The 12407-nt window shown below is 49.0% G+C and overlaps 5 protein-coding genes across 5 annotated transcripts; 2 read left to right on the top strand and 3 right to left on the bottom strand.

Moving 5' to 3' along the window:
- Positions 1–792: 792 nt before the first annotated feature.
- Positions 793–2983, top strand: GGS22DRAFT_157556 (alcohol dehydrogenase). Its single transcript, XM_047960518.1, has 2 exons — positions 793–1737; positions 1813–2983. The coding sequence occupies exons 1-2, from the start codon at positions 1521–1523 to the stop codon at positions 2811–2813; spliced, it is 1218 nt and encodes a 405-aa protein (XP_047821429.1). The 5' UTR covers positions 793–1520; the 3' UTR covers positions 2814–2983.
- Positions 2984–3203: 220 nt separating this feature from the next.
- GGS22DRAFT_157554 (ribonuclease H-like protein) lies at positions 3204–4437 on the top strand. The gene is made up of 2 exons (XM_047960517.1): positions 3204–3302; positions 3422–4437. Exon 2 carries the CDS (start codon positions 3594–3596, stop codon positions 4266–4268), a length of 675 nt encoding a protein of 224 aa, XP_047821428.1. The 5' UTR covers positions 3204–3302; positions 3422–3593; the 3' UTR covers positions 4269–4437.
- Positions 4427–5725, bottom strand: GGS22DRAFT_157551 (polysaccharide lyase family 20 protein). The gene has a single exon (XM_047960516.1). The coding sequence runs from the start codon at positions 5514–5516 to the stop codon at positions 4746–4748; it is 771 nt and encodes a 256-aa protein (XP_047821427.1). The 5' UTR covers positions 5517–5725; the 3' UTR covers positions 4427–4745.
- A 379-nt stretch (positions 5726–6104) lies between these two features.
- GGS22DRAFT_111626 (cytochrome P450) lies at positions 6105–8687 on the bottom strand. The gene is made up of 6 exons (XM_047957970.1): positions 8324–8687; positions 7992–8265; positions 7117–7834; positions 6923–7037; positions 6694–6860; positions 6105–6634 (listed from the first exon to the last, which is right to left on the bottom strand). The coding sequence occupies exons 1-6, from the start codon at positions 8381–8383 to the stop codon at positions 6466–6468; spliced, it is 1503 nt and encodes a 500-aa protein (XP_047821426.1). The 5' UTR covers positions 8384–8687; the 3' UTR covers positions 6105–6465.
- Positions 8688–9782: 1095 nt separating this feature from the next.
- Positions 9783–12396, bottom strand: GGS22DRAFT_111623 (P-loop containing nucleoside triphosphate hydrolase protein). The gene is made up of 4 exons (XM_047957969.1): positions 12025–12396; positions 11417–11960; positions 11172–11360; positions 9783–11082 (listed from the first exon to the last, which is right to left on the bottom strand). The coding sequence occupies exons 1-4, from the start codon at positions 12076–12078 to the stop codon at positions 9926–9928; spliced, it is 1944 nt and encodes a 647-aa protein (XP_047821425.1). The 5' UTR covers positions 12079–12396; the 3' UTR covers positions 9783–9925.
- Between the last annotated feature and the right edge of the window lie 11 nt (positions 12397–12407).

Here is a 12407-nt window from a genome sequence, read left to right as displayed (position 1 = left end):
TATTATGTAATCATGGCATATTAAGTTTTTTCGTGTTTAAGAATTACGCGAAACTCTATTCTTTGCGAAGAAAACAAAAGTTATTCTCAATTATCTTTTCTTAACTCTATTCTTCAATTCTTTCTGTTCGATCCGTTACTCATTTACTACAAATCAATAATTTCGTAAATCAAATATCCCATACTCTGAAAACAGCATTTAATAGGAGTGGGATGCCATTTCAATATTCGATCCATTGCCTCGGCATGTCTAAAATTTAGCTGCAGCATTAGAACCTATCAGAGCTGTCTGGCTTTAGGGTTTCGGTTTTGCCCTGTTTTCAACTCTTTATGGCGATCCAGTTTCGCAACCATGAGGTGTCTCTCATGTAATAATTCCCAAATCCTCTCTGACAAACAAGACTACGCATCAATTTTTCATCTTATGTGGTCCAGTTAGTCCTTAGCTGCAAGGGAACTCATATCGGGGCACATGATGCATCTCCCACTTCCATTCCACCGGACACCAGCGAAAGAGCTGAGAGGCTGGAGGACAGCGAAGTCCCACCCCCGCTGAGTGGTTGTGGACTGACACTGGCGCGCTGTAAAACCCCCTGTCCCTTGTCCGTCACCCGCTGCCCAGAATCATACGACTAGCTACCGCCAGAAGCTCGAGTCTAGCCCTATCCGTTTCCATCCATCTCCAAATTCCAGACAATTCCTTCATTTGCAAGCGAAACTCTGCATAGTCCGTGCATAGCTGGAGTAATCCGCTGAAATGGAAGTCAACATCAACATGCAGGTAGTCGACATCGCATATTCCATTTCCCCGCGTTTGAATCTGTGCGTATCGGACACTAATTCCCCAGCTTCAAGATGCTCTAATAGGAAATATCTTCGAAACGCAGTGACGCGGATGGCATTCGGGATGAGTAAACGGCACCGGCGGGGTTCCGCGCGGCCGAAGGCTCGACGCTATCTAGAACTTTTGGACCCTAATCTGCAACGCTAAGCAGGGCACCTTTCCAGACTGCCAGACCTGAGGCTTGTTGGCCAGTTGTACTATGTAAAAGTGGCGCGGGTCTGGTGAGGATGCTCCGGCCGGAGCCAGATCTGCACCATAAGCACGAGCCAAAGAAAGCGCCTGACATTTTTTTGACGGTTCTCAGCGCCGCGCTGATCTCCCCCTTACTGTCCTTACTATGCCCTTAAGCCGTACCAACACCGACTAGCCTAGGATTTTCCACTCCCGGCCTCTTCCGTGTCTGCACTCGAAGGCCAGAATTCCTAGCTAAAACTCTAGGTCGACTGGCCAACATGGATTTGATTCTAACTAGAGTAAGAGGACCCATTGTAATGGAATTCACTGCGCCCATCCGGCGTCGTGAGAGGGGTAAGGTGACGTTGTGCATGCCATCCAGAAAAGTCTCGCCGGGCGGCCGCGAGCTGTGTAAGGTGGCATTTATCTCATGTAGGTAGTTGTCATAGATTCAACCATTGGGTCGTATTTGTATTACCACCAGGACTACTATATAATTCACCATGCTAGCCGCTTTACATCCTCTCAAGCTTGCATCATCAGCAACAATCAGACCACTCGGTTATAGAATCATCAGACGAGGTATCACACAAGGTACCAGACATCGCTTACCGAAAATTACTCCCATCCATCCTAGATTTTATTCAACCTCAACAACCATGAGCGCTCCCCAGATTCCGACAGAGCAATGGGCGCAGGTCGTCGAGCAGAAAGGCGGACGTGAGTATAGCCTTACCTTACCTAAGCCATGTTTACGTGGGAATAATCACCGATCAAGCAACTAACATCAACTAGCTGCCGTTTACAAGAGAATTCCGGTTCCTAAGCCGGGTCCCGATGAGGTCCTCATCAACATCAAGTACTCCGGCGTCTGCCACACGGATCTCCACGCTATGAAGGGTGACTGGCCGTTAGCTACGAAGATGCCCTTCGTCGGTGGACACGAAGGCGCTGGTGTCGTCGTCGCACGTGGCGAACTTGTCAAAGACATCGAGATTGGTGACTACGCAGGTATCAAGTGGCTGAACGGTTCATGTTTGAGCTGCTCCTACTGCCAACAGTCCGACGAATCTCTATGCCCCGACGCGTTACTTTCAGGTTACACGGTAGACGGCAGCTTCCAAGAGTACGCCATCGGCAAAGCCGCCCACGTCGCCCGAATCCCCAAGGACTTGAGCCTCGAGGCCGTATCGCCCATCCTATGCGCCGGTCTAACGGTATACAAGGCCCTTAAGGAATCCGGTGCCCGACCCGGCCAGCAAGTCGCCGTCGTCGGTGCCGGTGGTGGTCTTGGCAGCTTGGCCATCCAATACGCCAAGGCTATGGGCCTACACACAATCGCTATCGACGGTGGTGCGGAGAAGGGCGAGATGTGCAAGACCCTCGGAGCCGAAGACTATATTGACTTTACTACGACTAAAAACCTAGTCCAGGACGTTAAGAGTAAGACACCCGACGGATTCGGACCCCACGCCGTCCTATTACTCGCCGTCAGCGAAGGCCCCTTCCAACAGGCTAGCGAGTACGTGCGAAGTCGCGGCAGCATCGTCTGCGTCGGTCTACCCGGCAATGCCTTCCTGAAGGCGCCCGTCTTCGACACAGTCGTCCGTATGATCAACATCAAGGGCAGCTACGTCGGAAACCGACAAGACACCGCCGAGGCCATCGACTTCTTCCGAAGAGGTCTCATCCAGGCCCCCTACAAGGTCGTCGGCCTGAGCCAGCTCCAGGAGATCTTCGAGCTGATGAAGGAGAGCAAGATCGCCGGTCGGTACGTCGTCGACACGAGCAGATAAGACGGAGACGTGGAGTTTTCTTTGGAGATACCATAAACTTTGGAGTTTTTGCTCTGTTTCTATTGTATATATATGTCGAGGCCGGTAGAGCAATGGGGCGAAATATTTTTATACAATATCAAATAGGATGAGTGTATAAAGGACCAATGATTAAATACAGTTAAACCATATTCAAACATCAATTCTGCTGTTGTTCCCCGCGCCCCTTGTGTTTACGCTTACTTTCTTGCATGGACTCCACCTTCGATGGTAAGTCTCATCGCCAAGGGTTTATTCTCATTTGTAATCACTACCATTGATTGGCGAACTGTTGCATCGGTACCTGACGCTAAACGTCATATTAGAATATGTAAGTCATGTACGTTCACATGCCCTTGACATGGGCGATTACTCATCGCAAAATGGATATGTATAACCTTGGCTGAAAACCAGTAGATTTTCTCGCTGCGGTTAATAATCTATAGACGGTGACGATGATTTCCCTGTACGGTGAGTATCTCATATCGTCTGTCAAGGTTCAGCAAGGCAGCAGTCTCCAATTGAGAAGATTGACATATTCCAAAATCCCTAAAACCCGAACCCCTAATGAGACTAATAGGTGCCCAAAGGTAAAAAATCCCATCTCATATCAAGCCTCTAAACATAATTCGGAGGTGAATATTCGCCTTGCCCGGTTTCTATCAATAGGGACGTAAATCTTCACGGTAAATATTTACTTCCATCACCCTCCGCTCCTAAATCTCACATATAAACCCACCAATCCACTACCCCCCCATCACCATGACAACCACATACAGGCGAGTAGACGAATGGTGCAAATGGTGCTGGGCCTCCCCCTCCCCCAACAACGACGACCTCGTCGACAAGCTCGGCAACATCCTCCACCGACTCTTCAACCCAGACCTAACACCAATATACAAGCACGTGCCTAGCCACTACCTCGTGCTGTACAACTCCAACAAGCAAGTGTCACAACTGCAGTACATCGACCAGACGTACAACGAGTACCGGCTCAACGCGTCGTCCCTGGTCGTCTACATCGACGGCACCTGTCGCAGCAGCGGCACGGCGTTCGCACAGGGGGCCTGGGGCGTCTTTTTCGGGGACAAATCGCGCTGGAATCGCGGGGGCTTGCTGCGTGACCTGCTGCCGCAGACGAGTGTGCGGGCGGAGCTCGAGGCGTTATCGCAGGCGTTAGATGTCGTGGATGAGATCCGCGTCAGCCACCCGGAGTTAACGCAGGTGCGGATCGCGTCCGATTGTATGTACCTGGTCAACGCGATCGCGATATGGATATGGGAGTGGAAGCCGAGGGGTGGGGTTATGACGAGTCGTCGTAAGGCGAGGCATTATGGGCATATTTGTGGGATTCATGATAGGTTGGAACGGATGTGGAGTGTGGGCTGTATGGACCGTGGTGCTAATGATTTGGCTGACCGGGCTTTCGGACCTTGATTGGGGTGCGGTTGCACAGCAGTAGGGCGTGGCAGCGTGGGTAAGTACACCGAGAACCGTGCCGTACGACGGAGATAAATTTCAGTTAGCCTCCGATTCCGATGTGCCTTTCCAAAAAGAAAGAAAAAGCCATGACAAGGTACATACATGCATCAGCCCGTCTCTTGGCAGTAAGGCGTATTCTGTGGCTGCCTGGCAGCCTGGCTACCGATTAGGGGCCTACATCCAGGTTTGCGAAAATTTTCTTTTCTGCCTCTCCTCCAAAAGTTCTACGTTACCAAATACATACCCCTTTCCTCTCTCACAAGGCCATATTAATCGACATAATCTTACCCCTCTGTTGGTTGTCGCAAATACGTTCGTGAAGCTTCCCCAAATAGCACTGTTTTAGTCATCAAATAAACTGCCTACCTCCTAACTACTCTCCACAACTACCTAATCATCTTCAACGCCTATAGAACTTCTAGAGTTTATAGCTTAACTAGTACTTGGGTCGGCATCTTTGAACGTAGACCCAGAAGCAATCTGGTCGTACCAAATTTGTCTAGTTCCTTGAGTTCCCTCATACCCATGATCGTGCCAACCGTTGGCGTATAATCCGACCCTGAACTGAAAATACCGACCATCCCCTACCGTCGTCGGAAGGTTGTATGCCTCAACCACCTTCTCCCCATCATACCACAACTTGAAGTAGCCGGTGTTATCACTCTTCCAGCTAGCCTGAATCTCGATACGATGCCAAGCCCCCGCCGTTACTTTCTTGAGATTCGAGAAGGACTTGATCTTCTGGCTGGTAGTAGGACACACGTTGCCGTACTTCACCCGCGTCTCAAGCTGGTCCCCAACAATCCACACCATCGTACTCGGCATATAATCTTCGCCACATTTGAGGTCCGAGAAATCTGCGATGAACTGCGCAATGTTGAACTCCTGAGCGGGGTTGAACTGCCAGTTATCCTGGAGCCGGAAGGCGAACCCGTAAAACCCCGTGTTCCCTTTCTGGTAGGCGTTGTACTTGACTGCTTCGGAGTGGTAGCGGCCGTTGTAAGATGAGTCGTGGATTTGGGTCATTCGCAGAGCTGTAGGACCCTTGTAGACGATGTCGGTCACCTCATCAACAGTACCCTTGTGTTCGTGTGTAAATGTATCCCAACCGGCTTTCGTCCCTGTGTTATTCCAGAATTGGACTGCTTGAACAGCTGTCAAGCCTAGCGCCATCACTAATCTTGATAGATTAAAGACAGCCATCTTAACTAATTCACTACCGTAGCGAGATCTAACGTCCGAATACTTAATAGTTTGAAACAGTAGTTGATACAATACTACACCTATACAATCAGGGCGACTTTCTACCCTTTATAATCTGAAGAATTCACGAAGACGCAGCGTGGGTGCCAATGGTTTGCCTCTCTTTACGAGCTCACCAATCCCAGCCCAGGAGAAACGGTAGAATGGGGAAAGTGTTCACAGAACCCCAGAAAAGGAATTGCTTTATCCAATACCACCCTCTCGTCATTTTCTTGGCCACCTAAATAAGGAAAATGAGATTGACTTTTATCGATTTCAGATAAACTTCTGACACAATATTGTAAGGCTGATATCCCAAACAGGGACTCAAATTCTCATGAGGCGGCTGATTAAGCTGATATTTCGGGTTTCTCACGGACGAGGTCAAGAATGACCCAATTTATTGGAACGAAACAAATTATTTCCCTTTTAGCTGGCTCGTTCATCAACCTATTTCGCCGTTTCTTGACCTATTCAAGACCATGAGTTAGGGAATACCCCTTTTTGGAAATGTGGGGTCCATTTGACGATTAACATTACTCAACCGTTCTTCCATACAATGCAACAACGTGATGAACAAGTAAAATGGTTTATTTATTCATAGAATTTACAAAGCTATGCTTTGCTTACAAAGGAAGTATGACGGCCTATCTACTAGGTACCTACTAGGTATCTACCATAAAGGCCTAAGCGTGGTTCCAGCCTATCAATCCAGGGCACCGAAATGGCCATCGACGAGAACATAGGGTACCTATCCACGCAATTTACCAGTACATTTCCTAACACCCAATCCAGACTCTTAGGAAACCCATTAAGGATCGACGAAGAAACCATGCCTAAACCATACCTACCTAGGTAGTGCCTACCCACCGACATCCCGGACAGCCTGTTGATACAACAATATTCCCGCTTACTCCACCTTCTGAGGAACAGGAGTCATGTAAAGGTTCAATGACGGCTTGTCCCACAGCAGGTACGTCTTCTGGTCTCCTATCCACCTCAAGCTGTCATCGCAGATGCTCATATCGAAATTGTAAATGATCCTAGCCAAGATGAGGCGCATTTCCGCATACGCCAGACTAGATTATCACGAATCAGCAACTTCATCCATCATCTTCCATAAGGGGTCTGAACTTACTTCCTCCCAATACAATTCCGAGGACCAAAGCTAAACGGCTGCATAGCTTCCAGCGCGTCGTTCTGGTACTTCGGGTCGCCCAGCCAGCGCTCTGGGATGTACTTCTCAGGTTCCGTCCAGTGCTGCGGGTTACGGTTGATGGCCCATTGCCAGACGGAGACGACGGTCTATTGGGGTGAATCAAGTCAGTATAAAATACATCTTCAGCGCATGGGAAGGGTCAACTCACGTTTTCAGCGACGTATTTTCCTCCGATAGTAGCACCTCCCTTGGGCACAGTCCTGGGCAGATCAGCGGCGACGGGAGGGTACATGCGGAAAGCCTCGTTAAGGCACGCAAGCATACTGCGTAAAGAACCCCGCGTTAGCAAGCCGCTCAATAAACGAGATAGCACCCCGATAGGGCAAGAAGAGAAAAACTCACTAAGACAGGTTATTGACCGAAAGCAGCGTAATCTCCTCATCGCTCTTAAAGCTCGACCTGACCTCCTGGACCAACTTATCCAGCTTATCCCTATTCGTAGTGAGTAAGTAGACCGCGCCACTAAGCAGGGTAGCCGTAGTCTCCGACCCCGCAATAATAACCACATTCGCATTAACAGCGAGTCTATCATCATCCATCTGCCACTCATTCTTCTTCCTGATCAGGCCCTCCATGAAATCCGGGCGCTCCATACCGAGCTTCATGCGCTGGTGGACCTTATTCCTGACCAGGTCCATGTTTTCGTTGTTCTTATTCGTGCCGCCGAGCTTATTCATCAAGTCCACTACGGGGCGAAGGTTGAGGATGCCGAGGGCGCGGAAGGCCGCGGCCTCGTGGAGCGCGCTGCCGATGAGCTTGACCCACGGGTGGTAGTCCGAGTGCTGGAGGCAGTCGAACGAGGATCCGAAGCCCAGGTCGCCGATGATGTCGAAGGTCGTCCAGTTGAACCACTCGCGCATGTTGAGCGGGACGGTGCCGTTCTTGCCGTGCTCGTGTAACCTCTGGATTAGCAGGTTGACGTAATCCCCGATGATGCTCTCTTGGCCCCGTAGAGACTTCTCCGAGAATCCGTGCGATAGCTGGCGCCGGATGAGATTGTGTTCCTCGCGCTCCGCTTCGATGATGGATGGGGGAAGGTGTGATTGCACGAAGTAAGAGCCTGTAATGTGGTCTTAGTCGCTGTACCCCCTCTAGCATGTGAAAAGGGGGGTCTCCAAAAATTGTGTTCAACCAACGTTTCCAGACATAATAGTTTGTTGGACAAGTGGGAACGAAAAGAGTACCGCTCATTAAACGTCAAATTGGGAGTGGCTTACCTTTGTACTTCGGCATCTCCTGGAGGCCACCCGTCCGATGGCCATAGATGTCCTTCCACGCTTGAGGATCATTGCAAGCGAGCTCGTTAGGTGTGAGCCGAACGAACTTTCCGTACTTTGCTTGAAGTTCCAGTACTTTGAACGGAAGGTCGCCTATCATAAGATGGTACACTCGTGGGAGAGGAGAGATCTTCCATAGAAGAGGTCCAGGGAACTTGCGAAGAGGGTGTAGGAAGATCCTATAGACGGCAACTCCTACAAGATATAGTGTCACCTAGTTGAAGTGTTAGTATGGGTTATGTAATACTCTGCGGCACAGGTAGTTGACTTACTAATAGGGCACCTGCCAGTGTGGCGCTAACAGGACTGACGATAGGAAGCGGAGGCGCCATGATTATTAAGGTTATAATGTTGTTGTTTCTCTTCAGATGGTGTTCAGGGAAATGTTTGTGTAACTCGAAGCTCTAATCCTCAACTCTCAACCCAGGACACAGGTAGACTTTATATATGTCTGTTCGCATCGTGTTTCTGGTACTTATCGTACAGCCAAGCCATGCCATGCGCCACTTAGTCCTACGAAACGACAAATTGTCCCATGCATATACAGTAGTTATACAGTATACAGCATACGATGCCTTCAACCTTGATCAACCAAGCATAAAAACCCTCCGAAGAGCACATCTTCGCGTTATCCTTCCATCCGCTATACTATTACACAATATGTCCGTGCTATACAGATACGACGATTAGCAGACCGACCCTCCGACAGGGTGTAGTCGCATACGCTCTGCCGCGCTCGAAGCAACGTCGTTGATAAAATAAGCCGCCAGCCAATAGCAGTATTTGTTTTGCTAAAGAAGTGACATGGGCTAGCCTGGCTGCATGTCAGAAGTCCCGGCAGATCACCCGCTAGTTAGCGCAAGGGACACCAAACGGTTTGTGTAAATACCTTCGCCCCCCCCTCTCCCCTACAAGATCTCGGCTAGGGTCGTCTCGATACATGAATTATGTTTCAATAAGAAATCTACCGTACGACACATTTCTTCGCCCGAGTCTTAGACTCGGAAATTTTAAGCATATATGCTTTGCCGCAAAACTACTAATTAGCGTTTCCGTGATGATCGACCGTAGCCATTTTTCTATCGTAAAAGAGTTAGGGGCTTCACCGGCAGACGTTCCCGAGCGCTATCTAGGTCTAGAATTAGTGCCCGTTGACGGGAACTACGGGGTCTTCCTAGAACCCGAGACCCCCCGGACCTGCCCCGGTTATTGCAGCAAACCAGAGCCGGGATATTGTTGAGCCGCCTTAACCACAATGTCTCCGAAGTGACGACGTCAGAACTTTTTATTCCTATTCCGGAAAGCTTTTAGAGATTTGTTTCGCACTATTATATGCACAGGTCTTGCAGCAAGGGTTGCCTTGAGCACTCCATTAAAACAAGGTTGGATGCCAACAAGGTCCTGTATCATGTATGTCAAGAATCCAAGATCTTATCAGGATCAAGTCCGGACCCGAGATACCCTATACGAACAGGGCAGATTTGCGAATATCGCAAGAGTTACCTAAAAAGAAGAATCTCGTTTTCATAAAGCAGCTACGGATGAGCGCAGAAACCGAGTTGGATGAGAAACCTCGTACCTGCAGATGAACGGGCAACTTCGTATGTACCAGGTAGTTAAGATACTAAACAGTGAATAAATGTATAAAAGTGCTCGGATGGGGTATGTATGAAGAGGCCCCAAGACCTGAGAACGCCTGACGCCATTATGAATCATCCACTACATGTCTCCTGCAAATACGATAGCAAGGACTAAGCATAGTATGCGAGGGATAGTTATCGTCAACAGATGCACTAACCCCCGCCTACAACGCCACAATACAACCTCGAGTAGTGCCCTATTTCATATCTACACCTTTCCTGGACTTCATTGCACTAGGCTCCAACCTTAACCCTGGTCGAGGGCTGGATGCTTCTTTCTGTCGAGCCACCGGTCTCAGAGTCTTGCGCTGCTTCACCATCTGGCTGACGCGGCATCAGTGGCTTCTTGGGATCATAACCGACTGATTTAACAATGCCCAGACCTTTAGTTCGCCCTTCGCGGAATAAGAGTCTGTCACCAGGAGCCAGGTATTCTGGACGCTGAACGAATCGGAATGCCACCGTTGCGCGGTCACCGGTTCGTATAAAAGGGCGATCAACATCGATTATTGAACATGTCTGTGAGACTGGACCAACGTGAAGCATAGCTTGATATTTAGTCTTGATGGTGGTTGCGTGTGACAGGATTAAAACTTCCGCAACGAATTCACGATAAACCTTGGGGAGCGGCTGCCCTTCAATCTTTGGCAGGACCACCATTCCTTTACGCACGTCTTTTCGACGTACTTTCTTCAATGCGAAGCTAGCTGATTGGCCCGCGGAGGCTGCGGGGACGCCGATTCGTTTTCGCTCGATGGAACAAATACTGATTTGAGTAAATTGGCCCAGCGAATCAGGACCAACTAGCACACTATCACCGGAGTGAACTACCCCAGATTTGACTATTCCGCTTACAACCGTGCCGACAAACGGGACGGAGAAAGTGTCATTAACATGGAACTCAAAAGGGGCATCTGAATCGTAGCGACCATGATGCGGAAGTATGTTGAGGAATGTACGGACAAGGTCGAGGTTCTTGCCAGTGACATTTGAAACCTGGAATATCGGGCATATTCGCTGGCTGACAAACTGAGTCGCAGTGTTTATACATTCTTCCCGGTCGTTGATGAATATGGGCATTTTACGCGCCGCCGGGGATTTAAGAATTTTGGTTATCTGCTGAATGGTTTGCTCCAAAATATTTGGAGGGCAGATATCAATTTTGGTGACTACCACCATGATTGGCACGTTCAAGGCCAAGGCGATGCCGAGATGTTCTTTACACATGCCAATGAGCCCATTATTGGCAGCAACCATGAGTAAGCAGTAATTGGGGCTGCTAGATAAGAGGCCGAATACGGTGGTACGAAGATAGCGTTCGTGACCTGCCAAGTCTGTGAAAGTGATCACTTTTGCACTGCGCTTGCCGATCTCTTCCCACGAGAGTTTTCCTACATGTATATACTAGGTAAGCAAAGGGAGTGCGAAAAGAGTATACCTAGCTCGCTTAGCTGGGCATGCACATCAGAGGATAACTTACTACCTGGAGTGTCGGACGTTACAACGTTTCCGACGGTATCGAACCCCATGATTTCCATCCCGACTGAACTGGTCCGACCGGTCTCCATCTCATGCTTGTGGCGGAAAAGGTTAACACGAGCTTTCCCTCGCCCATCGTCGAGATCACCCTTAACCAAGACACCCAACATGGAGCTTTTTCCGGCATCAACTGTGCTCTATATTTAGTATAGCTATATTTCATATCTGGATCTGTGTATAACTCACCATTGCCAACGACAGCTATCCTGGTCTCGATGACAGTTTCAATCGTCGAGGGGGCCTGCCGTATCAATATTTTGCCGGTGCAATCTGTCTCTTTAATCGTATTCCCCGATTTTGTTGACTCAGCCTCAGCGTCACCGCCAACATTCTTGGTCAGTAAAATATCGCAATCGCCGCGCGCTTTCTTAGCCGTTTCTTTCAACCGATTCAAGGCAATGTCCCATTCTTCGCGAGTGAGGCGCATTGACTCGCCATTGTTCTCGAACCCCAAGTCAAAGACAGCTTCCCCATGGCCTTCTAAGAGCCGTTCATCGATATGTTCCTTAAGTTTCTCCTGGGATGTTGCATCCTCGTCAGGGGCCAATAGAAGATCTCGCAGTGGTACGCGTGGTTTCGATTCGCCAAGGTTTAAAGAGTCAAGTATGTCGAGCTCTTCATGGTGTTCAGTCTGGTCGGACCCGGTTGTTGGTGTCGAGGTCGTGGGTTTGGAGCTAGGATAGCGTAAGGCTTGCTGCTTCTCAACGAATTCGGCAAAGTCGCTTAATGCCTAATTGCCATATTAGAATTAGAATTGGAGTGGAAGTGGATAGGGCATTAGTGGATCTCCGTACGGCTTCTCCTTTTCGCCGCTCATGCGGCAACTGTTTTGCGCTTTTGCTAGTCATGTTTTACAGATCTAAGATGGAGACTCTCGAATGGAGCAGAGATGCTAATGTATTCGGGTGATCATTGAGACAATATATTGATACAGAGTGTGTTGGGAAAAGCGCTAGGTATCAATATCAAACAGGAGTGTGAGATGGGAAGAAAAGCTTCAGATATATTACAAGAAGATCACGAGGTTTAGATGGAAGAGGGTAGAATTAGAAGTTCGAGTCATAAGTCGTAAGTTCCTCTATGAGTAACACGGTCAACGATTGGGAAGTTGTCGGGGCAAGCGCAACAGCACCGTCATAACTTAGAATTACGAACTGCCAATCAACGAGACAGGTGG

The sequence above is a fragment of the Annulohypoxylon maeteangense genome (genome assembly GCF_022496945.1).
Source record: "Annulohypoxylon maeteangense strain CBS 123835 unplaced genomic scaffold GGS22scaffold_4, whole genome shotgun sequence".
Lineage (NCBI taxonomy): Eukaryota > Fungi > Ascomycota > Sordariomycetes > Xylariales > Hypoxylaceae > Annulohypoxylon > Annulohypoxylon maeteangense.
Note: the sequence above shows the minus strand (reverse complement) of the source record. Positions and strands in the feature narration are given on the sequence as shown.

Excerpts from the sequence above, each read along its gene's own strand:
- GGS22DRAFT_157556 (XM_047960518.1), top strand. The coding sequence starts at position 1,521 with ATGCTAGCCGCTTTACATCCTCTCAAGCTTGCATCATCAGCAACAATC. Across the intron at positions 1,738-1,812 it reads CGTCGAGCAGAAAGGCGGAC|CTGCCGTTTACAAGAGAATT; the intron begins GTGAGTATAGCC and ends AACATCAACTAG.
- GGS22DRAFT_157554 (XM_047960517.1), top strand. The coding sequence starts at position 3,594 with ATGACAACCACATACAGGCGAGTAGACGAATGGTGCAAATGGTGCTGG.
- GGS22DRAFT_157551 (XM_047960516.1), bottom strand. The coding sequence starts at position 5,516 with ATGGCTGTCTTTAATCTATCAAGATTAGTGATGGCGCTAGGCTTGACA.
- GGS22DRAFT_111626 (XM_047957970.1), bottom strand. The coding sequence starts at position 8,383 with ATGGCGCCTCCGCTTCCTATCGTCAGTCCTGTTAGCGCCACACTGGCA. Across the intron at positions 7,835-7,991 it reads GGAGATGCCGAAGTACAAAG|GCTCTTACTTCGTGCAATCA; the intron begins GTAAGCCACTCC and ends ACCACATTACAG. Across the intron at positions 7,038-7,116 it reads TCGGTCAATAACCTGTCTTA|TATGCTTGCGTGCCTTAACG; the intron begins GTGAGTTTTTCT and ends TTCTTTACGCAG.
- GGS22DRAFT_111623 (XM_047957969.1), bottom strand. The coding sequence starts at position 12,078 with ATGACTAGCAAAAGCGCAAAACAGTTGCCGCATGAGCGGCGAAAAGGA. Across the intron at positions 11,961-12,024 it reads AGCGGCGAAAAGGAGAAGCC|GCATTAAGCGACTTTGCCGA; the intron begins GTACGGAGATCC and ends TATGGCAATTAG. Across the intron at positions 11,361-11,416 it reads GATAGCTGTCGTTGGCAATG|TTGATGCCGGAAAAAGCTCC; the intron begins GTGAGTTATACA and ends TATAGAGCACAG.